Source organism: Hydractinia symbiolongicarpus, chromosome 4, assembly GCF_029227915.1.
Source record: "Hydractinia symbiolongicarpus strain clone_291-10 chromosome 4, HSymV2.1, whole genome shotgun sequence".
Classification (NCBI taxonomy): Eukaryota; Metazoa; Cnidaria; class Hydrozoa; order Anthoathecata; family Hydractiniidae; genus Hydractinia; species Hydractinia symbiolongicarpus.
The window spans coordinates 13213778-13239492 of NC_079878.1; the positions used below are offsets into that span (position 1 = coordinate 13213778).

Here is a 25715-nt window from a genome sequence, read left to right on the forward strand (position 1 = left end):
CCATGGTCACACCATCTACTGGAATTTCTTCACCGACAATGAAACTCAAATAATCCTTTTGCGACGCCTTGTCGCCGGCAGGTAGAGAGTCGATGATGCTGTTTTTAAACAAATTATCTTGAAGATTGGTTCCTGGAACAGTGCTGTATGGTAGGTAAGCAAAGTGAGTTTTATCGGCGGAGATGTCGAAGAAACTGGCTGCTTTCAAGATGAAAGGTTTCGTGAAGTCTCTGAAGTAACCACGAGCATTGTTCGAAAAATCAACCACAAAGCCGAGATCAATTGCTTCGTTACATTCTAAAGAACAAGTAATTGCATGACATTGATAAAAAACTTTGAGTTGGATTAAAAATCATATTTTCATTTACGAATTCAACTCCTTTTAAGGGTTATTCAGGTCAATGACTAAAAAACATTTGTACCGTGTAAACATGGTATGTGAGTATCACACGTAGCTGTTTCGATCAAGTCACCAACACAGGGAGGTATTGGACAGTTCCGACTTCTTGACCTATACCCAATTCCACACGTCACATTGCATTCTGTCCAATTGCTCCAAGGTCCATTAGGATCTAAAATTGAACGGAAATTGAAAGTAAAAACCTTTTGTGGTTTACAGAGTTTATTTGCAGTCTTAATTTTAGGAATTAATACCGCCAGACTAAGAATATACAACACAGGACAAGATAATACGGTACAAAACAAGATAGTACATACTAATGCAAGGATCTGTGTTGCAATGCTCAGATTCTGCTTTTGGTCCTATACAGGGCGCGCCTGTTCCAACTGGTGCAGGATTATCACATACTCTTGTATGTTCTCTCGTACCGGTATTACAAGTCTTTGAACAGCTTCCCCATAAACTCCACTCTGACCAACCACCATCAACTAATAAAAAAATGAAAATTTTTCAGTACCGCTAAACCTTGTTATAAGCGTCCACATTTTAAGCATGGACATTTTACCAAAATGATAGCACTGACAACAAAAACAAGAATTCGAAATGAAGAAACTAAATGGCCGTAACTATTTTTCTGTGGAAATCAAACACAGCTAATGTTAACAACAGTTTCATTAAGTGGGTTGGCACAATCATCGAACTAAACTTAAAATAATTCATTTCCGCTAAGTCCCTGAGGAATTTTAAACACGATGATAAGCCTACAAACGATAACCAAGAAATACTAAACGACACATAGATTTGTAGAGAAGATTTAAGAATTTTTCTTTACCTGGGCATGGACCCATATCACAGGTTGAGTTTTGTACTGCATCGCCAACACAATATGCGCCATCGTTTCTCGGTGGAGGATTATTGCATTCTCGTTGTCGTGTTCTTGTTCCGTTAGGTCCACACGTGATAGAACACTGGCCAAAAGAACTCCACTCGCCCCAATTACCAGGTACTTAAAAGATAACAGCAAATAAAAAAGCAAATGTTAAAAACTAATTGCGAAATTCTGAAATTGTTCAACGGATATTTTAGGGCTAACACAAAGTGGATTGGACAACGAATTGTATCTGAGCATGCGCAAATCAAACCGCAATCATCTTTGGAAGACTCGTGACTGATGAGAATTCAAAATAACTGTTTTGTTTTAACACTCAAACATTTTTGGCAAGTTATTTCACAGCTAATTCGCCGCCAAATTCGCCATTCATAATTTGCTTCGTGGAAATCTTCTGCAGTGTTACGAGATTATTTATATGAATATATTGACCAGAGCGTTTACAACAGTGCATAAAAAAATTCCTTTCAGAGTAAAAACATTTCTCACAATCAACAAGTTTTAAAATCAATCAAAACAGAATATTAAAAAGTGCAGGTATATTTTACCTGGGCAGGGTTTGATTTGACAAGTTTTCGTCTTTTGCAGGTCTTCAGTACAGGGTTTACCACTAAAAGCTGCAGGAGGGTTGTTATCAAATCGAGTACTGGTGGAGACACCATCTCCACATGTTTTGGAACATGCATCCCAGGCACTCCACTGGCTGTAACCACAATCAACAGCTGTTACTGTTATAATGAAAAGTGAAAGATTGAATGATTATACTTTCATAGTATGAGATGGTTGGAATGGCAAAAGTCCTGGAATCGAGTTTGGGGTTGCTCAATTTCTAGTCTGAATCGTTGCAAATCCTTAAGCCAAAAGAACTTTTGAAGCAATGAAGGTAATATTAAAAATTAAAAAGAAGAAATTAATATTAAATTTGATGAAAAGACTACCGTTAATTCTAAAATAGTAAATGCGAAAATCTCATTGGTTACCATTTAGTCCATACACAAAGATGGATGTTTCTTCAGCACCAGCACAGTATAAATCATCAGATTGACATTGGAGGTAAGAATTGTTTGTTGTGGAAGGTGGTTCTGAAATTCGTGATACACAATTGGTCGAAGTTCCATCCTGAAAATTAAGTTGGTTTCAAAGATATTTTAAGTACATGAAAAACTGAGATGTTTTGTTTTTCTCAGCTAAAAATTTGTCACAGATAGCGTTTGAAATCCAATAGGGCAGTTTCTACAGTCCAAAATTGTTCTACTGTTTTGATGTATTTTACACACGAGAAAAATCTGAAGCCACATGAACAATTCTGGAAAACCATAAGAAAACAAAAGACCTACCTTTTTGTATGTTTCTGCAACACTTGGTCCAGACATACATACACCAAGATCTTGCAACGCGAAATGTGAATACTTCGCCTCTTTGGTTTTTGTAGCGCACTCGCAAACCAATTCTGATAAATAACTGTTCCAGTCACCGTATCGATTGTGTGCAGTATCAGAAAAGTTAAATAACACAATAGGTAAGGGATGTGGAACACCTTTGTCCTGGAAACAGTCTAACCTTTGGAAAGGAACACTACCTAAAATATGAAAGAAAACATTTCGATAAATGTTTTGCTTTGAGAAATAACGTCTTGAACCTTATGACTGACTACCAAAGTTAAAACAGCAAAAGAAACAAATAAATCCGAGCCATAAAGCTAAAAATTACAAATTGAGACAGACAGGGGTAAAAGGACCAATTCCAGAAAAGTCTCCTATACAACAGCTACATACAGGTATTAACTAAGCAATTTTTCGTCTGGTTAGCGTCACCAGTGGTACAATTTCCTTCCAGAACTTCTCTGAAACGCATCTGAGTCCCATAACCTGAACTAACACTGCAGTTATCCCATTCAGACCACGCCCCCCAAAGACAAGGCACTAAAAGAAAAATAAATAAATATACGCATTAAATACAGAAACATGTAGGGATTAAAATATATCATTTTTATCCCGGTGAAAGCAATGACTGGTTGAGAGATTTTACTAAAATTTAAGTCCAGAAAAGAGTAACCTGTCTTCTTGTAGTCACTGCAATGTGAAGTCGTAATTAACAGTGGTTACGTCCTTAGAGAAGGAAATGATTTGGAAATAATATTTTCCGGAAAAAATATTCTACATACCTTCACAATCTGGTTGCGTACACTGTTCAGTTTCAGTTGCGTTTCCAAGTTGTTGATCGATACACGTCAAACCTCCATTGGCTGGTGAAGGATTAGTACACGTTCTTGACCTTACACGTCTTCCAACTCCGCAAGTCACGTCACAAGCTCCCCACTCTGACCACTCTGTATAATTTCCATTGACTAAAAAAATAAAATAGAGGAGTTTAGGCAACATCAAAGCAACGTAGAATAACATGAATTATCAACTATATCCAAACATAAATTTATTTAACAACATCCTACCTGGACAAGGCACATCTTTGTTACATTCTCTATCCATCGCAGACACGCCTGCACAATCTTTACCCCCGTTTCTTGGAGCGGGAGAATCACACACCCTTGTCCGGTTTTGCGTTCCTCTCTGACATGTTTTTGAACATTGTGTGTAGCTGCTCCATTGACCCCATGCTCCGTCAACTAAGACAAAAATAGAAATTGTAAATATGTAATTATTACCCTAAAAAAACTTACAAAGACAAGTAACCCATTTTAGGCACATCAGTAATATGTAGGGACTATGCTTCTGTACTTACTTGGACACTCTCCTAGATGACATCCCTGCGTTTCAAATCTTGGGCAAGCATCACGTTCTCTCATCTTTTGTCCATTACCACAGGTTACGGAGCATACACTCCATTCACTCCATTGAGCAATAGCAGCTGCAGTTGATGGAGACACTAAGAAGGAAAACATTGTAAATAAACGAAAACATTTTCGGTACACCTGCTTTGAGCACCTTCATGCGCATTATTTCAAACTACAATTCAGGTATTGTTTTAAGGAAACTCACCAGGACAGGCTGGCATGTTGCATGCAGATGTTTCTTTCATAGTCAATGCTTCCGATCCGTTCACTCCTGTACTGCATAGCCGTCCATTTTCCGAGGGAGCGGGATTGGAACAGTTACGGATTCGTTCAATGACACCGGTTCCACAGGTGACAGAACACGATGACCACTGCGTCCATCCGGCCCAATTACCATGAACTGAAATATGGTAAAAAATATATGCAAATACATGATTACTACTTAAAAGAATTACAAACAGGAAACAAGCATAAACATCTTTATTTGCGCATTTGCACAAATAAGTTCTTTGATGCGCGAAATAAAGTGCAAAAATTACGCGCAAAAGGTTTCGCGCGAACATTAATACGCGCGAGAAATTTTTTTCAAAGAAAGCTGATTGCGAAAGATGTTGTCAAAATTTTTATCTTTCTTGTGTATCTCATGATTTGCAAAAACAACTGCTATAAACAGGATAATTTTGAAGCAGACATAAAATAAAGCATCTACCTTTTTCTACAACCCTGAATTTTTCTATTCTATTTATTTGCAGGGGGAATTTAACTTAAGAGAAAAATTAATACACGTGAAAACAAGTTCTTATTGCTTTTGTGCATGAATTTACGCGCGAAATAGATTCTACGCATTAAAAAACAACAACTGTTTAAAACAAGCCGGAGCTTTTAAATTGCACTCCACCGTCGATGCATAAAGAGATACCACACACTAACCTGCGCATGGAACTTCATTGCAAGACTGTATCTTTGTCGCTTCACCTAACGAGGAGCAATCATTTCCTCCATATTTAGGGAAAGGATTGTTGCATGATCTTGAAGCAGTTTGAAGTCCTCCACCACAGGTGCGTGAACACGATTCCCATTCACTCCATTCACCGTAGCCACCATCCCCCTCAGTTTCTGTTCAAAGGAAAATTAATAAGTCGATATATCCCATGCTAAAGTCACAAAATAATGTTCCTTTTCGATATAAAAAACTTTTTAAGAAAACCAAGTCTAGGTTTAAGTTCAAATTTTAGTAATAGTTATCTACAGTGAAAAAAAAATTCAGTAATCTATAAAACTAACAGACCAACTTACTCGGATTCACTCCATATACATAAAAAGATCCAGTTGGTCCAGCACACTGCAAACTTCCATTAAGACAAGGTTCATACATATCCGCATTGGGTGCTGGGTAGAGCGATGTAACATCGTCACGTACTTCATTTCCTCCTAAAAGTGGTATCATACTTACGCACTGGTTAGATTCTCCATGTTCGCTATAGTGATCCTGCACTTTAGGACCAGACCAACACTGAGTATATTTAGTGATTCCAAAGTGAGTGTATCCTTTTAATTTTGTGGCATTTGCACAACTACAGATGACTTCAGGTAAAATTTGATCCCATCTCTTTGCACCTATCTTGTCTTCGCGGGTAAAAAGCATTTCAGAGAATGCTCGTGTACCAGTTTGCATATCTTGATAACAGCCTAATGATTCGTGTTCTAAATCACCTAAAAAAAGAGCAGAGGCTACAATTCTACAAAATGATTTCAAAGGAGTATTGACTACACAAATTGACTAAGTCTGTGACTGCTTGTTTTAAGGAATGTCATGTTTACTGACAAATTGAGAAAAATATCATCAATTCAAATTAATCATCGTATATGAAAGCATACACTTTATTCTGTAAATGCAACCTATCTGTAGTTTGTAGTTTCAACTTACAGCACTCGTTCATTTTACAAAGCCTCTCTTCGATCCACACCCCATCGCAATTTGCACCGCCATCTAAGGGCGCTGGGTTGCTGCATTTTCTGTCACGCTTTGATCTTCCTTCACCACAGGGCAATGAACAATCTGACCATTGGCTCCACGAAGACCAGCCGCCATCAACTACGGATAGACAATAAAAACAGATACAAACATCATAATTGGGTATATTGGGAAGTAAAAATAACAGCTAACCGCACGTGAAGCTGAACTTGTTATATTACCTGGACAGTTTTGTAACTTGCAAAACATAGTTTCTTCTGATTCTCCCAAATTTTGTTGGATGCAACTCATTCCACCAAATGCAGGCGCAGGATGAGAACACGATCTCGATCTAGACCTTGTACCATTCCCACACGTACGATCGCATGCTGTCCAAGACGTCCACAATGAGTATTTACCATCAACTATTGAACATAAACCAGGAGTGTTAGTATTACATTGAATATGACATGTTCACCAGCTGTTACTCTGTTTGTCACCCACTCACCCCTGTCATCAAAAGCACAACCACATTTGGAGATATTAAAAGTTAGACAATAGCAGCAGAACTTTTCTTAAAATCTTGTTTGGTATTAGTTTATTTGAGTTTTGATAGAAAAATGTTCGAACTTTTCGAATTGACACTTCCGCTTATGATTGGCGCTAATTTGTAAATTTAAACAATTCCGTTGAAAAGTGCAAGCAATTCAACTTACCAACGCATCCAGAAACGTTACATTCTTTGCATTCTTCACTAGGTCCTTGACAAGGATTTCCACCGTTGACAGGAGGACATTCACAAACGCGAGCACGAGTTGTATCACCCAAACCACAGGTTTTGGAGCATGAGTTCCAAGTTGACCATTCACACCATCCACCATCAACTAAAATTAAATTTTATGATTTTAAGTTTTATTTTAAGTGACCAACCTGTAACAAATTTCTGTACAATTGCATCATAGGAATATGTTCTTTTTCTATGGCTTATTATATTCATAGAAATACATAAAAAGATATTTACCAAGACATTCCCCAAGAAATTGGGCTTGAACATCTTCATATGCTCCAACACAGGGTGGTCCGCCGCACATTGGTGCAGGATTCGAGCATGATCGTCGTCTAACTCTTGTAGCATTGTTACAGGTTTTCGACCAGGAACCCCATTGCTCCCATTCACTGTAATTGCCAGCAACTGAAGTAGAAGAAAAGAAAAAAAATTAAATTAAATCTTACATTTTTATTTGTAAATAATTACCCTTTTGATATCAGGGCATATTTCTGATTTGCAAATTAGTAACTTGATTTTCAGGTTTATTTATGCAATTTTTGCATATGATTGAAATATTATGCGTAAGTGATAAAGTATTCTTGTGAACGCCAACTTACAAATCACATTGTAAATCTGATTCCCCTATAATCCATTCTTTCATGATTACACAACAAATACAAAATAACAACATTACAACACCTACTAACCTGGAAAACATGGACCAAATACAAATAGCAACAACATTACAGCAGCTACTAACCTGGACAACATGGGCCATTACATTGTTGAGTTTGTTTCGATTCTCCCGTACAATTTTTACCACCATGTCCTGCTGCAGGATTTGTTGGTGAACGACTTCTTTCAGAAATACCTTCTCCGCATGTAGTGGAACATTGAGACCAATCAGTCCAGTTTGTCCAACCGCAATCAACTACAATATACAAATTCGAATCGTCACTCCCATGACAACCGTTATGAAACTAGGAATAATACAAAACAATTATTATGCTATAGATCTAAATCTTTAAATATGTTACTGGAGAAATTAGTTTGTAAATGAAACATTTGCGGTGTTTTTTATTACCAGATGCTACCACACAAAATTGAGAGTAAGGTTTTCCCCTTGGGCGGCGATTCAATATGGGCGAGTGAACGTTACCATAGCCCCCGGTTAGCCATGTGAGGGAAATTAGGGAGATGGCACACTGTGTGCGCTGTTGGATGTTGCAGGGAGATGCCTGGTAGAGCGCGGAACCTTGTTGAGTCTGCGTAGCTCAAAATGAGCGTTAAATACTTTAGAAATCCTTATCTAAGTCATGGCCCCTCCTTGAAATAATAGACAGGGTATATTCCTTGATATTTGTGAAGCTAGCTATGTAAAAAATTCAAATCCACCTATCTATCTATCAAATTTTTTTAAAAAACACATACTTGGACAGGGATCTTTATTACAAATAGAAGTCTCTTCGGCTTCACCAAGGTTTTGTTCCAAACATGTCCTTCCACCAAATGCAGGCGTTGGATTTGTGCATGTTCTATATCGTGTTTGAGATCCTTGTCCACATGCAACAGAGCAGTTGCCCCATTTCGACCATTCTGAATAGTTGCCATGACGTGGTGGAACTAAAAAAAAAAAGAATTAGTGGAACCTTAATATTACATCTGCGTTCATTAACAAAATAAAAATACGCTAAGATAAAAATGTTACCAAATTTGACAAAGTTTTATCATGGATTGTGAAATCATAAAAACAGGAATCTAACCTTCCAATCCGTAAACATAATTAGTATTATCCAATCCAGCACATGGTTTTGAGATTCCTGTACAGTTTTGAAAGTCTTTTTTACTTGGCTCACCACCGGTTGTGACACAATTCGTTGAGGCGCCATATCTATCATATGTGGACGCCACATCTGGTCCTGAGTAACATTGTCCAAGAGCCTGTATCGCAAAATGCGTATACTGCAACTCTAAAGCCTTTTTAGCACATTTGCAAACCAGTTCATCTAACACATCATCCCAGTTTTCAAAATCAATAGTGTCCTGGTCATCAAAGAGAAGTTGTGGCAGTGGTTTTGATGATGGTGTCGAGGAAAGGTCATTGTAACATCCTAAATTTGCATATGGTGTTGTGCCTAGAAATATAAAGATCAAAAAATAAAATAGAAGATAAAAGGCCTTATCTAGAAATATTACATTAGTAAAGGATCTTTTTAGCTTTTAGAATATGTGCAAGAATAAAATGAAAAACTCACAGCATGACAGTTCAGCATCACAATTTCGCACTTCTTCAGGATTACCAAAACAGTTATCACCATTAAACTGTGGTGGAGGATTGTCACATTGTCGTTCTCGGACTTGAAATCCACCAAAACCACATGACTTTGAACAACCTGTCCAATTTCCCCAATTACCCCAGTTTCCAGGAACTGAAAAAATAACATAACAGTTACTAGATGTTGCATTGTTTCTATGATGTTATAAAGAAAGATGTGCAGGCTTAGGTTTGTTTATTTCAGCACGTGCAAAACTATTCATTTATTCATAATGTGAAAACAAAAAAAACAAGAAAGTCACACACTGCTGCATGCAAGAGAACTCTGTATAAATCTTAATATTTTGGTGTTAATGTCATTTGGGATACTTACTTGGGCATTCAACTGCTGCTTTACATGTTTCAGTTTCCATAAGATTTTCGGCACACGTAAATCCATTGCATCGAGGAGCAGGATTATCACATCGTCGAGTTTTAGATCTAGATCCTGTACCACATTCGACATCACAGGGTCCCCAAAGTGACCATTCTGATACAGTACCATTAACTAAATATGCAAAAAGAATATTAAATAATTCAGTTTAAGATAACGTTCAGTGTTCAAAAAATTAGCCTATTTTCTTTAACTTTTAGAAAGATATTTACAACTTAATCCAATTACTGCTTAAATATCATTTCATCACATTATATGTAACCTGAATTAAAATAAGGTATTTGTCCTGCTAGCTACCTTGGCAACATTGCGTGTTACATTCTTTAGTTTCCTCAGGGCTTCCCAGTTGTTGTGAAACACAATCTAATCCTCCGTATTGTGGCTCAGGGTTAGTGCAATTTCGTGTTCGTCTCTTCGTTCCTCCATCACAAGATTTCGTACAAGTGCTCCAACTGGACCAAGGGGTGTAACCACCATCGATTTCTGAAAAAGGTAAAATCGAGATTATTTTAAAAATAGTTTTAATTTATGCCGTCAAACAATAAAATAATTCTATTACAGATCTGTTCAATGAACTTATAAAATGCAAGATCTAATTTCAGAGGCAAACATCTCCTAAAAATTTCAGATCATTCTAATAAATGCAAGGAATTTGTTGCAAATACTGTTAAAGTGGACGATAAAAGTAACAAAAAAAAATGTCAAAAAACGTACTACATAACAAGGGACTTGTACAATTCTGGACTTCCATGTCATCTCCAACACATTGCTTTCCACCAAATGCAGCAGCTGGATTGTTAGCATTTCGCTGACGAGTTCGAGTTCCTTCACCGCATGTCACCATGCAATTTGTCCATATCGACCAAACTGACCATCCACAGTCAACTAAAAAAGAAGGGGTTGAATAATTATGACCTATAGATTTATTGAATCAGGGAAATTAAAATCATAGAAAATAAATCTAATTGTCAGCCTGCTTATATATTAGTGAAATAGGATTAATTCATGGGAATATCAGGGATGTATAAACCTTTTCCACTTAGCATTCAGAATAAGAATAGGACTCATGTCAGAAAAACAAAAAGTGACAGATTGTTTTCTGTTGCTCCCGTAACTTAAATGCCGGTTTGTAGGATTTATTTTTAAAAAGTTATGTTGAGTTTCACAAACCTGGACATTCTTTAATCTCGCATTCTCGTGTAGATGTACTTTCTCCAACACATTCCTCTCCCCCACCTGAAGCTGGAACAGCTACATTTCGTTGTCTTGTTTGAGTACCTGGTCCACATGGTTGAGAACAGTTGCCATAATCTGACCAACTGCTCCACTGGCAGTCACCTAAACCAGAAGAGGAAAAGGAATAAAAAAATTATCCGCATATAATTTACCCATTAATCCTTATACAAGACACATGAAGGCTATTAAAATGAAAAACACATACCAGGAGGAGGGGTGTAGCAATTCTTCACGTCGGTATTTGGCCCAATTACTGAACAATTAGCTCCACCAAAAGCTGGCCTTGGGTTAGTGCATGTTCTTGTACGATGTTGTGTACCATTTCCATGAGACTGTGAACAGTCACTCCAATCGGACCATGTTGTGTAATTTCCATTGATGGGTGTCACTAAATTAAGTATAAAAGACTTTTTTTCTCCCTATTTCCAGCAGGTGTTTTCGTGTCTATTCACAATTACTTTACTTTCACTAAGAAGATTGATTGGTAAAACAGAATAACAGATATTTGTTTTAGATTCAGGGTTAGAATCGGTTATCTGTTTTAATCTGCTTTTAAAACTGTATAAATAAGTGTATAAATACAAATTTGTATTTAAAACTGAAACATCCCACTTTTATGACAAAAACTCTACCCATATAAAACAGAAAACAAGATATAATGTATTCAATTCATTGTAAGAATTTAATACCATCTTCCAGTCCATAAACAAAGTTTGTATCTTCCATTCCCACACAAGTCAAGGAATCATCTTCACATTCATCATGATCAACATCCATACAGCCAGTCCACGGTCTAGGTTTAGGGCGGTAACTAAAACTTGGTTCAACACCATTTTTATTATAGGTTGTCTTCACTTGAGGACCAGATAAACATTGACCAAAATCTTGAATACTGAAGTGTGTGTATTTCTTCTCTAATGCAGATTTAGCACATCTAAAGCAAAATTCAGATGTAAAAAGTTGATTCTTTAGCATGAAAAAACAAATTGGCCAGGAAGCGAGGGATAACATTTTCCCATTAAAAAATGTATGTTTACATACCGACATATAAGATCAGTGACATAACCCTGGAAATCAAGACCATGCACTGGTTTACCAGAGTACAACTTGCTGTCAGGGTTTCTGTCTGTGAACAACATTTCTGGCATTGGTCGAGGGTCTTGGCCAAGATCTTTGAAACAACCAAGACGTTTATATGGAATATTACCTACGGTTAAAATAATTTATCTTATTAAGACAACATTCCTTGGGTAAGCATAACTAAATATTTAAAGAAACCTTCTACTATTTTGCACAACTTAAATATTTGTGCAAACGTTTATTACGTATTTAATATTTTATGGTTTGGATTTTATTATCATTTTTTATTATTATTTTTATTTAATTATCACAAAAATTAAAGTATATGAGAGCTTACAGCAATCAGCAATTTTACACTCTATTGCCTCTGTTGCATTTCCAGTGCAATCTGGTGCACCATTCATCGGAGGTGGTTCAGTGCATGACCGATTACGAAGCTGTATTCCATTTCCACAGGAGCGAGAACATTCTGACCACATTGACCAAGGACTCCAATTTGCTGGCTCTGAAAATTGACATCACAAATGAAATATTTAAAAAACATTTTATTATTTGATTTTGATTACAACAATATACAACAAAAATAAAAATAATTGGTAACATTTGGCATTAAATACTAACCCCAACATTTAACTTCGTTTACACAAGACTGTGTTTCTTCTTCGTCCCCAAGATTTCGGCAATCATTGCCACCATACTTAGGGAGAGGGTTTGTGCATTCTCGAACACGCATTTGTGAGCCGGTTCCACATGTCTTTGAACATGGGGACCATGGTGACCAATTTGTAAAATTACCATGAACTGAAGAATAATTGAAACAAATGAACTAATTAAAAAGTAACAACGCAAAACATTTTAAAAACAAATAAGTCACGAAAGCTCACAGCAAGCAAACAAGATATTGTATATGTTATAACTCATTAAAATCTTACTTGGACAACTTTGTAAAGAACATGTTGTGATATCAAGGGTTACATTGCCACAACCTAAGCCACCATATCGCGGTTTAGGACACAGACATTCTCTTGTTCGAGTCATATTACCAAGACCACATGGTTTGTCACAGGGTGTCCAGTCACTCCAGTTGCAAAAACCTCCATTGACTAGAGTGAAATTATCACATAGGATTTACATGTCAAAGTAATGAAATGATTGAGATAAAAATTTAAATGTTTATTAACACGTGTGGGAAATCTTTTTTCATAGTGTCCCACGAGTTGTCTACATTTTTTTAAAAAATAAAAAATATAATGGTAAAGATAGAAAAGCATTTTAAATTTGAAGAGTTTCAGTATAAACTTTAATAAAATACATAAATGAATAGAAATTTAACTTAATTATGCATTTGGCGCATAACTGAAAGCATGACCGAAGAAAAATTTTGCTAAATTTTGTTTTTTGTCTTACTGGGACATTCTCCAGCATTACATGATTCTTCTGCCGTATCATTTCCAAAATTTTCCTGTTCGAAGCAATCTAAGCCACCATTTTGTGGCTCCGGATTATTGCACTCCCTTGTTTTAACTCTTGTACCATTTCCACAAGTTTCTGAACATAATCCCCAAGCACTCCACTCACTCCAACCACCGTCAACTAAAAATTAATGTACTTTTCAAAATAAATGCAGTATACACAATTGGGCTGTTTTTTGTTGATTCATTTCTAGTTTGTGTTTCTGTTTGTGCTGCCTTCAGCGAGTACTTCTAAAAAATAATTTTTTTAATTACCTCAGCTCGCTTAAACATTAAATTATCTTAAAATAGGATACTTCCTAGTACATAAAAAGCTGTGCATAACATAGATTGGGTTGTTAACTCTTTTTTACTAAACATCCGTAATATTCAAATGTCTTTCTAATTATTTTGGAAAGTTTATATTTATTGGCTTTCAAGACATGGAATAACTCAAATTTCCATAACTTTGAATATAAAACGACACACTCTTGCTAGGCAAAAGCTTCTTCAAGATCTTAGGAGAAGTTATGGTTTTTACACTTATCATTACTGTAATATACAATCACATAGTTTACATTAAAAGTAAACCGAGAGGGTATGTATGAAGAGGGCAACCCATGTCTTAACAAAAAAAGTGTTAATATAATTATAAAAAGCATTGTATAATGATAATAATAATAATAAGAATAACGATTATGAAAGTCATGTACTAAGACCTGAAATGCCCTCTTCATAAACAACAAAAACACAAAGAAATTTTTGAACTATGTCTATATTTCAATCATATGTTGCATTTCAAGCCTTAGTACAATAACTACATATCTGAGGTAGATTAATTTTTCGTGAATTTAAATTTTAGAGAGAGGTTGAGAATATTAGACTAGCGAATGACTGGCTTGAATATTTTTAATTATTAATCCTTGTTGACGGTTCACACTGAGACTTCTGAAAATATTAATTGTAAATTACTATTATTGTAACAGGTTTACTGTCCAGAATTTACCTTAATTTTAATTGATATTATAAACTATTAAAACGGAAAAGTAACAAGAAGAAAACAAAACAATGTAAAAAGAGGCCTTGTTTTATCAATTTCCTAAATAGTTTTTGTTTTCGAGTGTTTTCGTAAAACATATTTTTTTTAAATTTTTTGTGAATGCTTAATTTTGTGAATGGAAACAAATTTTACGAAACGTTAAAAAATTAATTCACACAAAAATCAATCTACCAATAAAATATAATAAAAATAGAAAGTGCATATGTGTTATAAGAATAAAATGTAATGATAAATGTTATGAGTTAATAAAATAAGTAAGCAAAGCTAAATGTGAGTAACAATAAAAGTCTTAAAATTGCTCTATTTCTTTCTATCTTTCTTTTGTATTATCAATAAAGATGAAGAAATAACTCTCTCTTGATTTATAAATGATTTTGGTTTTCCAATTAACATTTTACGAGCATTAACCTTGACTGGATTCAACGTATCTTTCACTGTTGAAACAAGAAATGATCCAGAATTCAACTTTTGGTTTTTAGGGTGATAGCTTTTTGGAAGGTTAGTAAGGGCTGATAAAGGGCGGGGTATGTTAGTTTGAGAAGTATTTCGTAAGTAAACATCTATTAAGTTTAGGGGACCCATATAGAAACTGTTCGTACTTGAACCTGGTGGGGGCGTTGGTGTTGTGACAACATTGCAATTATCACATGGTGGACAAACTCCAAGTAATGGTGAAGGACATCCATCTCCTGAAAAATACAAATGTGATTCAATTTAGGTATTCATGTTCTTTTACACATATATTGTGGTAATCATAAAATAATTATCCTAATTTTGCTATCTGTTTTAAAGAAAATTATACTTTCATGTAAATGCAAATATTTTGGCTGACAAAGGAGTTTCTATGTACGAACACTGGTTACTACCAGGAAGTAAGGCACTATACAAAGAAGAAAACCGCAATACAACTTAAGAAGATTAAGTTGCAAACTATAAAAGAAATTAAGAATAACTCACCAGTATTTTTTCTACATGTGTTTGCAACTTCTCTTATTTGTTCAGCTGTTAATGAGCAGTTGTATATATATAATTCATCCAAAAGACCATGAAATCGCTCTGTGTATATTGGTCCAGCTAATCCTGCAAACATGTCCCACAAATCAACTAATGGTCCACCTGAAGAAAAAAATCAATTTATTATAAGCTGAATAAACATAAGAGAATGGAATTTGAAAAACGTAAAGGCTAAGAAACAGTAAAGAACAAACCTTGGCCTTGTGTTGTGCTTATTTCCTTTGCATTTACGAAAACTTTTGCAATTCCTGTTGTTGAATTGTAAGTCACGGCTATATGCGCCCAGTCCTTGTCAGTAATAACGGCATCACTTACAACTGCAAATAATGTTTCTCCTTGAAGATTTGTATGAATCCAACGCACTTTCCCAGCTTCCAGGTCCAAGTAATAATTATCTAGAATGATCACGTAGTACAATAACAAATTCCAAACATAAAAAAGACACAATTTCTATATATACAACATATTTTCCAGCCGAAAAATAAACCTTTTTTATCAATGAGTCACATATTCTTACACTTTATTCTACATGTGTTGGCAAAGTTAGAGTTAAGTGCAAAACTCTAAAACAATTGTGAAAAAATACATAAAACAAACTTACCCCCAGTGCTTCCAGTCGCAATTGTGGAGAAAAGAGACTGGCGATGTAACAAAGAATCTGCATAAACCCAAACAGCAATTGTAATACCATCCTTTGGAATGTTCTTGAAAGTTGTTCCATTAAAATAGATTTCCCCATCATTTATGCTTGTTGCGTTACCACAAGAAAAATTTGTAGTTAAAAATGATGTGTCTCCATCATAGTTGGCATGATTTTGAAATGGTCCTTCATCAAAGATGATTTTATTTTCTTCATCAAACTGATCGAAGCTTAGGTACGCAACAATACATTCTGGCACTAAAAGTAATAGCAGTTATTTAAAAATCAGCAACCAAACAACTAATGTTTAAAATTAATTTGCATTGGCTTAAACTATACCTGGTATTTTTGTCTCTGGGCAGGGTTGTGTATTACATATTTGCGTTTCAACATCTTGTTCAAGATTAGGACATGTTCTGTATCTCTGCCTTGCACCACCTCCACAGGACTGTGAGCATTCAGACCAATCAGACCACCCAGTGCAATCTATGTAAAAAATAAAACTGTGATATTCCTGTTGCAACGTTTCATTATTTAGTTCACAGACATAACAAAACAAAACATAAAATACTTTTTTCTTCTGGACATGGGAATGTGTTACATGGTCTTGCTTGCAACTCATCTGATTCATGTGTGGCATTTTTACAATGACGACTTTTTGTCTGCATTCCATTACATGTTGCACTACATTCACTCCATTCTTCCCATTCTGAACAAACTTTAAAAATAAAGTTAATATATGGGTAACATAGTATAGTAAATAATGATTGAAAATTTATGAAATACAAAAAAAAGTTGTTAATACCAGTATTAGGAGTTTCTTCACATGCTCTTCCAGCGTTACAGATTCTTGATTCAGTTTCTGGAGCAATGTAAGATTCGGTGTTGTTATAAAATACTGTAACATTTCTTGTACGGTATTGGATTCCCTGACCACATGTTGCTGAACATTCTGACCATGATGACCATTCTGTATGATCTAAAAAATAGTGTAAAAATTAGATTTTAACATTGTTTGTCACTTATTCCCATACTTCTTTCAGTGCATGTTAGGCATGACTTACTTGGAAGAACAGAACATGGGAATTCATTGCAAGTCACATTTTCCTCGGCATACTCTCCACCACATGTCCTCCACCGAAGTTTGATACCACCATCACAGCTAGCACTACATTCCGTAAATGCAGACCACTCACCACAAACTATAATTTAAAAACATAACTATAAATAAGACTCAGCGTTCCTATACAAAAATAAAACAAGTGTTTCATACTTACAGGGTGGTTCACAGGATATGTTATTACAGACTTGAGAGTCTTTTTCGATTTTAACTGCATCCAGTTCTTCACATGTACGCTGTCTCTCTTGAAGGCCACCTCCACATGTTTTAGAACATTCACCCCAGGCGGACCATTCCGAACATTGTGCTATGTAAATGTAAGTATGAGTTGAAATTCAAAAAATATTTGTGTTAAATGTGAAACGCACGCACACACTCTTTATGCATAGTAAAGATGTAAGATATTTATAGTTCTCAAACTTTTGTGTTGTCCTTTTTAAAAGCAATAATTAAGCATTTCACTAAATATATGTGTATGTGTGGTGTAAATCTTGGAGATAAAAAGCTAATAAGAATACTGAAACTTACTTAAATTGCAAGATTTAACATTACAAACTCTTGATTCAGCTTGTGGTACAGAAATAATACGACCAAGATCTTCCCAGCTTCCTTTTCTCCATCTGCTCTGATATCCTCTACCACACGAAACAGAACACTCGCTCCATTCACTCCATTCAGACCATTCTAAAGTTTAATTCAAATAAACATAATTACATTATAATTACTATAGTAAATACAATACTTGATTGCATATTTACGATAATATTCAACATACCAGTAGGGCACGGATTCAAATTACAAGCTCGTGATGCTGTAACTTCAATAATATCTGTGTGGATATTATCTGTGATGGAGCAATTTCTTTTGTGTGTCTGAACGCCTCCTCCACATGTTTTGCTACATTCAGTATAATTTGACCACGGATTGCAAACTAAAGTATGACAAGAAGATGAGTATGACAAGGGTGAGTCTATTACATAAGAAGTAGTGCAAATGCACGCATTTCAAATTATACACATACCTGGTTCACAGTCTTTTAGATAACATTGTTTTGTCTCATTAAGAGTTTCCTTTTGGTCATTTTTGAAACAATCCATATATCTAATCCTTATACCAAATCCACAATCTGCTGAACAATTACTCCATGCAGTCCATGGATTACAGTGTATATCTAGAATAAAAACATGATAACTTATTAAGTAGCATATAAAATTTTAAATAAAAAATCCTAATTTCTGCTAGTTGATGCAGTCAAAACAGTATATAGACGAACTGTATATATGTGTATATAATTAGGGCACAAAGTGAAACGTGTATAGCCTCTTTACATCTCTGATGTTTATAAATCTCAAATAAAAAAGCATTCTTCTCATAATGGGGTCAAAAAGTGGCTGATACAATACACCACAATATAGTGTATATTTAGTCTGGTCATTAATAAAAGCCTTAGAAAGAGCTAGAAACAAAACAATAACAAATAAGTTACGCCATACCTGGCTTTCTTGTTATTGGTGGTGTGGTTGTCCCTGGTGTGGTTCTTGGTGTGGTTGACCCTGGTGTGGTATTTGGTGTGGTCGACCTTGGTGTAGTACTTTGTGTGGTCGACCCTGGTGTGGTACTTAGGGTGGTCGACCCTGGTGTGGTTCTTGGTGTAGATGACCCTGGTGTGGTACTTGGTGTGGGAGATACTGGTGTGGTTCCTGGCGTAGTTGAGCCTGGTGTAATGCTTGGTGTGGTTGATCCAACTGTTGATGACACTGATATTGTACTTGTTGTAAATGGTGGAACAGTTGTAAGTGGTGGACAGGGTGGCTGTATACATGCTATAACAACAGAATTAATATTCATCAAGGAAAAACAAGGACATAATTAAACAATTTATTTTTATCTATAAGATAGTACATCTATTTTTAACTTTATTTTTTATTTGTTTTATGAGAACATTAGTTATATATATATATAGTTTCTTGTGAGATCCCTGTAAATTTGACTTCTTATATTTATCTGCAATGTTAATTAATTTTTTTTATTTTGCCTAAAAAAATATTATGCAGCTTGATCACAAAAACAAAGGTATTTGCACACCAATAACTGCCCAAAAGTGTGGTCAATGTTTTGTTCTATAGCATATAATGCATAGATTTGTTAACAATATTTACTCTTCTGAATCTGTCATTTAGCTTTGCAAGAAGACAAATACTAAATCAACTTGCAAACTTACTGCTTATGATTGTACAATGTGCAAATAAATTATTTTTGTATAGTTTTTATTAGCTTCCTCTATTCAAATTTCCCTGCAAACATAACTATTTAGTTCTGACTTTAAACAAGGTTTTCTTACCTCCACAATTTCCCCATTGCCTATCTTGATCATAGTTAAGTGTGGTTCCACACCAGTAGCCTTGGTTTGGTTGAAGAACACATGAATATTGAGGCTGTCCATTGTAAACAAAAGGAATTGAACAACATGCACCATTTGAATTTCCCCCAAATGATGGAAGTTGACATGTACCAGAGACTTCTAAGAAGGTAATCATAAACATCAAGATATATACAAGGAGAAATAAAGAAAATAATACATTGCTGAGATGTGCCTTATTTTTCACAAGTTCTAAGTATTCTAATTATCAATATATGAATTTTTATGTAATTTGGATTCTTTACAACATTTTCTGAGGTCCACTAAATTCATGCCCTTATTAAGGAAATAAATTAGTACAGCCATAAACGACATGGCATTAAAATTCAATTTTGTTTACAGAATTCGATACATCCATTACAATTCAAGGAACTTCTTGCTATTTGGTAAAAACCCCATCCCCAGACAGTACGGCACTTTTCCCTGATCGAGTGAGTGGCGCTTTGGAGCATGTAATCAGTCAATCAAGTGACTCTCCCCCAATCAATGTTAAGACATATTTCACCAAAGTTTTGGCTTATCTTTCTACATTACAAATGGGTTCGACTGCTCAGAGTGGTTTTTATATAATGTGAAGCCATTACACCAATAACATGTTTCCATATCTTAAGCTAGCTTGTGCTATAGGGTATTAATCATTATTTCTTTCACGAATATATATTTACATTAGTGTTTTTGCTTTGGCTACCCTAGTTTGTCACCTACGCTAGCTAAGAGTAGCTACATATTTATGTTGTCTAGATAACCGTTTTGGTGTATCCTGTAAGTATGCAGTAGCTCTGTTATCTGTACACGTAATAAAAGACTCAATTATTCACAAGCTAGCTACCCTTACTTGCTTCAAGACATAAAATAATAAAATCATTCCAGCATAATAGCCAGAAACAAATAGTCTTTTACCATGTTGTTGATCCAACGTAAATAAACATTAATAGCGCCAGAACAGCATGGTGATTTTTTTAATTGGTGAATCGGCGAGAGCTACGCATGTGAGTTCATATAAAAAAAAATGGGCCCGCACTTTTGTCCAGTGGCTTGAGGGCAAGCCACTGGACAAAAGTGCGGGCCCATTTTTTTTTGTCAAAACAAAATAACAAAATAGCCAGTAACAAAACTCCTTAAATATTGCTTTAAGAAGATTTTTATTCAATGTTTTAATTAACAATTTTAAAAACTTAAAATTAGGAGCTTTTTTATTCTCATTTTATTACCTATTACTGGATTAATTAAGGACTTCAAGAAGAGAACTTTATGCATTAGGCAGATGTCACAAATATTTGGTGTTAGAGTCACCTGACCGTCCTTATTTTCAGATCACAGTTGGAAGAATTACAGCAACAAAAAAATCTTCTATGCTCGTTGTCTTCGTTTGGGGTGGCATCTTTCTTGAAAACAAACCTTTGTAGATGATGTTTGATTGAGGAAATGATCAAGAGTATTAATAATTTATTATTCAATTAAAAATAATGCACATAAAATATTACTTACTGTTACAGTCTGGTTTCGCATAACAATTGACCCCATTATTTTCGCATAAGCAAGCAGTACATGGGTCTGTTTCAAAACTTTGTCCAATTTGGTACGTTCCTCCATTAAATGTACAGTCTAAAAAATATGCTTTGCTAGCTAAAAGTCTTTAATTCTTAATAAAGGTTACACGTAAAAAAAGACAACAAAAGTCCCGTAGCAAATGACAGTAAAAAAGTACTACAGCGAGAAGAGCAGAACAACACATGAAATTGATTGTTTTGATTTTATGTAAAAGTCACACAAAATGACAAAATATTTATATATTTCCAGGACCTCGGAACCAAGGTTGCGAATCAAACCGATTAGGTGTTTCATTTAAGACGCATAAAAGTTAAAAACATAACAGCGTCAAAGAAAAGCTGCAGATGCAATGCGGATTTTCGTGATTCAAAAGAATTTCGTGTATACTCAATTTAACTCCGAAAATGCTACTTCCATTGTAAGTCGTGATTTTTAATGTCAACACAACTGTTAGATGCATGCGTTGTGTGTTGTATAATCAACGCGACCCAGGTGCGTTCTCAGGTAAAAAATATTGGTGCAGAGTGAAGCTAGACACTTTCAGCATTAAGAATACCTATTTGTTCCTTAACAATTTCGATCGCACTGAGAACAAAAGTTAAATTTATCATTATAACTTGAGGTAACAATATCTTACTTGCACGAGTCGGTTTTTCAACATATAGAAAACCTTCAACAAGGGTGTTTCCCGGAGCAAGTGTCTTATTGCCGGTAGTTTGTTTAGCTTCTGTTTGGTTTGCAATATTGTAATCACCCTGAAGCTGTGCAGGTCCAACAGGAATTTTGACACTATTTTTATTTGCAGCAACAGGGGCTTGTGGTGGCCAAGCAACGGCTGGTGCTTGACTTTGTGCCGGAATTTTAGCAGTGATTGGTTGCGGGGCTGCGAGCGTCTTGTTTGGAGCGCTAGCTTGTGTCATGGCTTGAGTGTTTTGCTGACCAGGCATTGCAACTGGAACTTTACTGGGAATATTAGATTGAGCGTTGTCTTTCTTTGACGAGCACATTATAGGACAATGTTTTTTCATCCAGGGTTGGTAACAAATATCAAGAGTATAGCTCTTGCATCTTGGATCATCAACCATAAAAACTAACAAAAAAGAGGAACAGTTTGATAATAAATTTTTTACAAATTAAACAAAAAACAAAAAGCTGGCCTAAAAAGTTTATTTTTACCTGCAGGCTGTTGCGGGGCAACTCTTGACGTTTGTTCCACTTTTTTGTTACTTTCTTTGTCAAGATTTCCTTGTACGTCGCCACCAAGATTAACCAACGTAACTGGATATTGGTAAGCAGACAATGGCTTGGTTGGATGTCGTTCTTGTGTGTTTGATGTGCTGTCAGCACCACCTCCAACCTTCGCAATGACTGGTTGCTGTGGATACACTAATTTTGCTACATTATTTTCAGGTCCTGATAATTTTTGTCCTGTGGATGGGTCAACAGCATATCGCATTTCTTCATTTTTTTGAATTGCTAATTGATTTTCTTTAGACGTTCTGTTTCCATCTGTTATTGGTAAGATAGGATATTGTCCCACATTTGATCCTGGTGAAGTCAATTGAGTAATGTCCGGTATTATTTTTGTAAGTGTAGGAGTTAAAGGATTTGATGGTGCAGATGAAGCTTGTGGCTTTGTTTGATTTTTTAATACGCCAACGTTCTGTTGTCCTGTGGTAGCTACAGGCTGTTGAACAGCAGGTTGCGGGTATATAGCTGGGAATGACTGCTGAGAATTTGTTGCTTGATTTGCCTGTTGAACAGGATAGCGATAAGGACTGAAAGCTAAAAAAATGATGTTAAGAAATAAACATACAAGAAATAAATTAACTATTTAGATTATATCATTTAAAGTATACTATAAACATTCAGAGTATATAGTATTGTTTTTGCTTACATCCGCTCTCTGCAGGGTTAGTGTTATTCCGTGGTTTATTTTGTGGTACCGCCACGTTCTGTGGTCTTGTTGTAGCTGCCGGTTGTTGAACCTGTGGGTACGCGACTTGTAGTTGCTGAGAGGAACCTGCTTGGTTCGGCTGCTGGACAGGATACGGATATGGAATGGAAGCTATTTAAAATTGATATTTTAATAAGATAAATAAATGAACAGGTATTATATATATTTAAAGAGAATTATTTACATTTGCCCTAACTTACCTCCATTATTGTTTTTGGGTGGTCCATATACAGTTTTTCCATCCTTGGTGATGTAAGGTGGATATCTGCTGACGCCATAATAGTTAGAGTCGTTATCATGATGGTGAATGATGGCAGTATCAGTTAAGTGAGTATGATCACCAGCTATAGCGAAAAAATGGAGACATTAACTATTTTTTTGCGATTACTGTTTTTGTAAGAATCGTGAAATTCTCTAACGTAAATTAAGAAGTGCCTTACATAGTACAGTATGTATGGAAAGTGGTTACGTTGAAGTTGAAATTGCTTTTAATAATTCTGGCAAAAAAAATATAGATAAACATCGACTTACGTTTATGAGTTGCGTTAGCTGGTATGTCTATATCAGAAGGTACAGCCGATTTCTTTGATCCGTCTTCATCAGGGAATCCAGCTTCTGCGTAATTGAAATTTGGACTATACTGAGTTGTTCCAGATTGTTCACCCAGATTGATACTTCTCTCAAAATCATTAGGATTAAGTGGTTCCACTGGTTCGTTAAAGTGTGATGTTGGTGAAGCACCTTCTTCGTATGATTGAGGACTAATGTAGTTATCTTCGGGAGTCGAATACATGCTTGATCGTGCTGACGATTGCTTAGTAGCGTCAGGTTTTATTGGGGCAGCGTTCTCGAACTCATTTGGAGGCGGCTCGTTACCGAAGTGATTATTGTTAACGTAATTATATGCATCGTCCATATCTTTTTGACTCAAATGAGAAAGATCAGCTGAGGTCTTTGATATCAACCGATGCTGTTCCTCCGGATTCATAGGTCCTTGAGGTTGACTCATATCCAAGAAGGCTTGCGATGTATCATCACTAGAATGGGGACCATCATTACCTACTTCGCCGTAATAATCAGACTTCTTTCCAACTGTTTCGCTGATCCCTCTTTTATATTTATGGTGATGATGCGCATGACGCTTGTGATGATGATGGTGTGGTTTAGCTGAAGAGCAAACAAAAGATATATATTAATAACATTTTTTAATGACTTAAACGAGTCTTGTTACAACGTAGAAAAAAAGTAATACTTACCACTTGATTGCTGCAGGCATATCAAAGCTAGCATGACCACAAAAAACAGCAATTTGGCCATTTTGATTTGCTAGTTTACCTTATTTGCTAGGTGCTTTTGTCCCCTGTCTAGCCTAAAGAATAAACAAATTAAGAAAAGTACAGGAAATATATTGAATATCTTGAATCAATAAAATCACAACATTGTCAATGAAATTTAACACTTACGATCTGGTATATTATTCAGAGAAATTACAAGGCTTTTAAACCTCAAAGAAGGACATTAATATACGTAAACCAATGTATTTAGATATACAGAGGAATGTGATGGGATTACATATATATAGGATCTCTTATGCGCTGTGTTCATAACTTGCTATTATTTTTAAAATTGGTTACCCAGGATAGTCTTTTCATTTCCTATTTGTACTGCTAATCAACGAGGGTCTTGCGAAGGGGGTTCTAATACAAGCTTAGATCATAAAGTCTTTTCTAATTATTTTGTTAGGATTTGAAGAAAGTAAACACCGTTAGTATACACACACTGCGTTGTTTATGTATGTATCAGGCGATTCTTTTTATAATTGTGAGTAAATTATGATGCAGGATAATCTTTCATGATATATAAGAAAGCATTTCTTGAATGGAAAAAAAAACGCGCGATTTTTCAATATGATATATAGAGGAAAAACGGTCTGGATTTTGTTAAACGAAAAGTCTGAAATTGTCTTTACGTTATTGGTTTTGTCGACATAATATTTGTAGCGTTCGCAGGATGCCGAAAATGAACCATATCTTACCTTCAACTAGACGATTAAATTTGATATTTCTTTGTCTCTAATTATTATAATAATTTACTGTCTATTCATTTTTTATTTCTTCGTCTTAAAATAAAATAAATATTAAGATAATTTTCACAGTAAAATAAATTGTGCCTAATCGAATAATTAAAAATGGCAAACTGCTAATTTTTTCCACCTGCGTAAAAGTGAGTTCATTGATCTTCACGAGCGAGCAAAAGATCAACCGCATCTAAGAATAATCTGCAGTACAATAACAACTCATACTCTGTTTTCTTTTCATACAGAACCCTTTTTGTATTGGCAAAAAACGGTCTAGCACTTTCGATGTTTAAGAAACATTTAAAGTGATAAAAAATTAACCATTTAGAGGATTTGAATGCAGTTTTGCTTATACTAATATCTTTCTTCCTCCAAAATAAAACTCGTCATATGCTATTGAGACAAAAGCTCACATTTACCAAGTTAGACAACCTCTCCTATCATCTGTCACTTTAATTAGACTTAAATTAGTTGCCTAATTATGGTCGTAACCACATTTATTTTGATCCCAATTCTTAAAATGCTGCTCAACAAGTAATTTCATCTTTTTTTTTTTTTTTTTCATAAGCATTTTGTAGTATGCTGCCGCGTTATTGGAG

The 25715-nt window shown here is 35.3% G+C and overlaps 1 protein-coding gene across 2 annotated transcripts in view; it reads right to left on the reverse strand.

Moving 5' to 3' along the window:
* Positions 1 to 25229, reverse strand: part of LOC130641387 (uncharacterized) — a 37642-nt gene extending 12413 nt beyond the window's left edge. For both annotated transcript variants that reach the window (XM_057448168.1, XM_057448167.1), the window contains exons 1-55: positions 25075 to 25229; positions 24296 to 24408; positions 23571 to 24206; positions 23240 to 23383; positions 22980 to 23150; positions 22259 to 22867; positions 21720 to 22172; positions 21020 to 21136; positions 19454 to 19633; positions 18606 to 18935; positions 18134 to 18283; positions 17888 to 18043; positions 17641 to 17796; positions 17270 to 17419; positions 17057 to 17194; positions 16798 to 16971; positions 16564 to 16710; positions 16332 to 16478; positions 15954 to 16250; positions 15547 to 15747; positions 15296 to 15454; positions 14938 to 15027; positions 13235 to 13420; positions 12760 to 12930; positions 12449 to 12628; positions 12165 to 12332; positions 11789 to 11954; positions 11437 to 11681; positions 10953 to 11135; positions 10682 to 10849; positions 10226 to 10396; positions 9809 to 9994; positions 9452 to 9625; positions 9059 to 9232; positions 8567 to 8938; positions 8235 to 8426; positions 7564 to 7734; positions 7056 to 7226; positions 6751 to 6918; positions 6277 to 6459; positions 6008 to 6175; positions 5377 to 5793; positions 5011 to 5196; positions 4286 to 4480; positions 4029 to 4172; positions 3739 to 3912; positions 3454 to 3636; positions 3065 to 3211; positions 2627 to 2868; positions 2270 to 2408; positions 1838 to 2017; positions 1233 to 1406; positions 718 to 888; positions 423 to 572; positions 1 to 297 (exon numbers count right to left, since the gene is read on the reverse strand). In XM_057448168.1, the coding sequence (XP_057304151.1) occupies positions 1 to 297; positions 423 to 572; positions 718 to 888; positions 1233 to 1406; positions 1838 to 2017; positions 2270 to 2408; positions 2627 to 2868; positions 3065 to 3211; positions 3454 to 3636; positions 3739 to 3912; positions 4029 to 4172; positions 4286 to 4480; positions 5011 to 5196; positions 5377 to 5793; positions 6008 to 6175; positions 6277 to 6459; positions 6751 to 6918; positions 7056 to 7226; positions 7564 to 7734; positions 8235 to 8426; positions 8567 to 8938; positions 9059 to 9232; positions 9452 to 9625; positions 9809 to 9994; positions 10226 to 10396; positions 10682 to 10849; positions 10953 to 11135; positions 11437 to 11681; positions 11789 to 11954; positions 12165 to 12332; positions 12449 to 12628; positions 12760 to 12930; positions 13235 to 13420; positions 14938 to 15027; positions 15296 to 15454; positions 15547 to 15747; positions 15954 to 16250; positions 16332 to 16478; positions 16564 to 16710; positions 16798 to 16971; positions 17057 to 17194; positions 17270 to 17419; positions 17641 to 17796; positions 17888 to 18043; positions 18134 to 18283; positions 18606 to 18935; positions 19454 to 19633; positions 21020 to 21136; positions 21720 to 22172; positions 22259 to 22867; positions 22980 to 23150; positions 23240 to 23383; positions 23571 to 24206; positions 24296 to 24356 (11062 nt within the window). In that variant the 5' untranslated portion in view covers positions 24357 to 24408; positions 25075 to 25229. The remainder of the gene's footprint in view (positions 298 to 422; positions 573 to 717; positions 889 to 1232; positions 1407 to 1837; positions 2018 to 2269; positions 2409 to 2626; positions 2869 to 3064; positions 3212 to 3453; positions 3637 to 3738; positions 3913 to 4028; positions 4173 to 4285; positions 4481 to 5010; positions 5197 to 5376; positions 5794 to 6007; positions 6176 to 6276; positions 6460 to 6750; positions 6919 to 7055; positions 7227 to 7563; positions 7735 to 8234; positions 8427 to 8566; positions 8939 to 9058; positions 9233 to 9451; positions 9626 to 9808; positions 9995 to 10225; positions 10397 to 10681; positions 10850 to 10952; positions 11136 to 11436; positions 11682 to 11788; positions 11955 to 12164; positions 12333 to 12448; positions 12629 to 12759; positions 12931 to 13234; positions 13421 to 14937; positions 15028 to 15295; positions 15455 to 15546; positions 15748 to 15953; positions 16251 to 16331; positions 16479 to 16563; positions 16711 to 16797; positions 16972 to 17056; positions 17195 to 17269; positions 17420 to 17640; positions 17797 to 17887; positions 18044 to 18133; positions 18284 to 18605; positions 18936 to 19453; positions 19634 to 21019; positions 21137 to 21719; positions 22173 to 22258; positions 22868 to 22979; positions 23151 to 23239; positions 23384 to 23570; positions 24207 to 24295; positions 24409 to 25074) is intronic.
* Between the last annotated feature and the right edge of the window lie 486 nt (positions 25230 to 25715).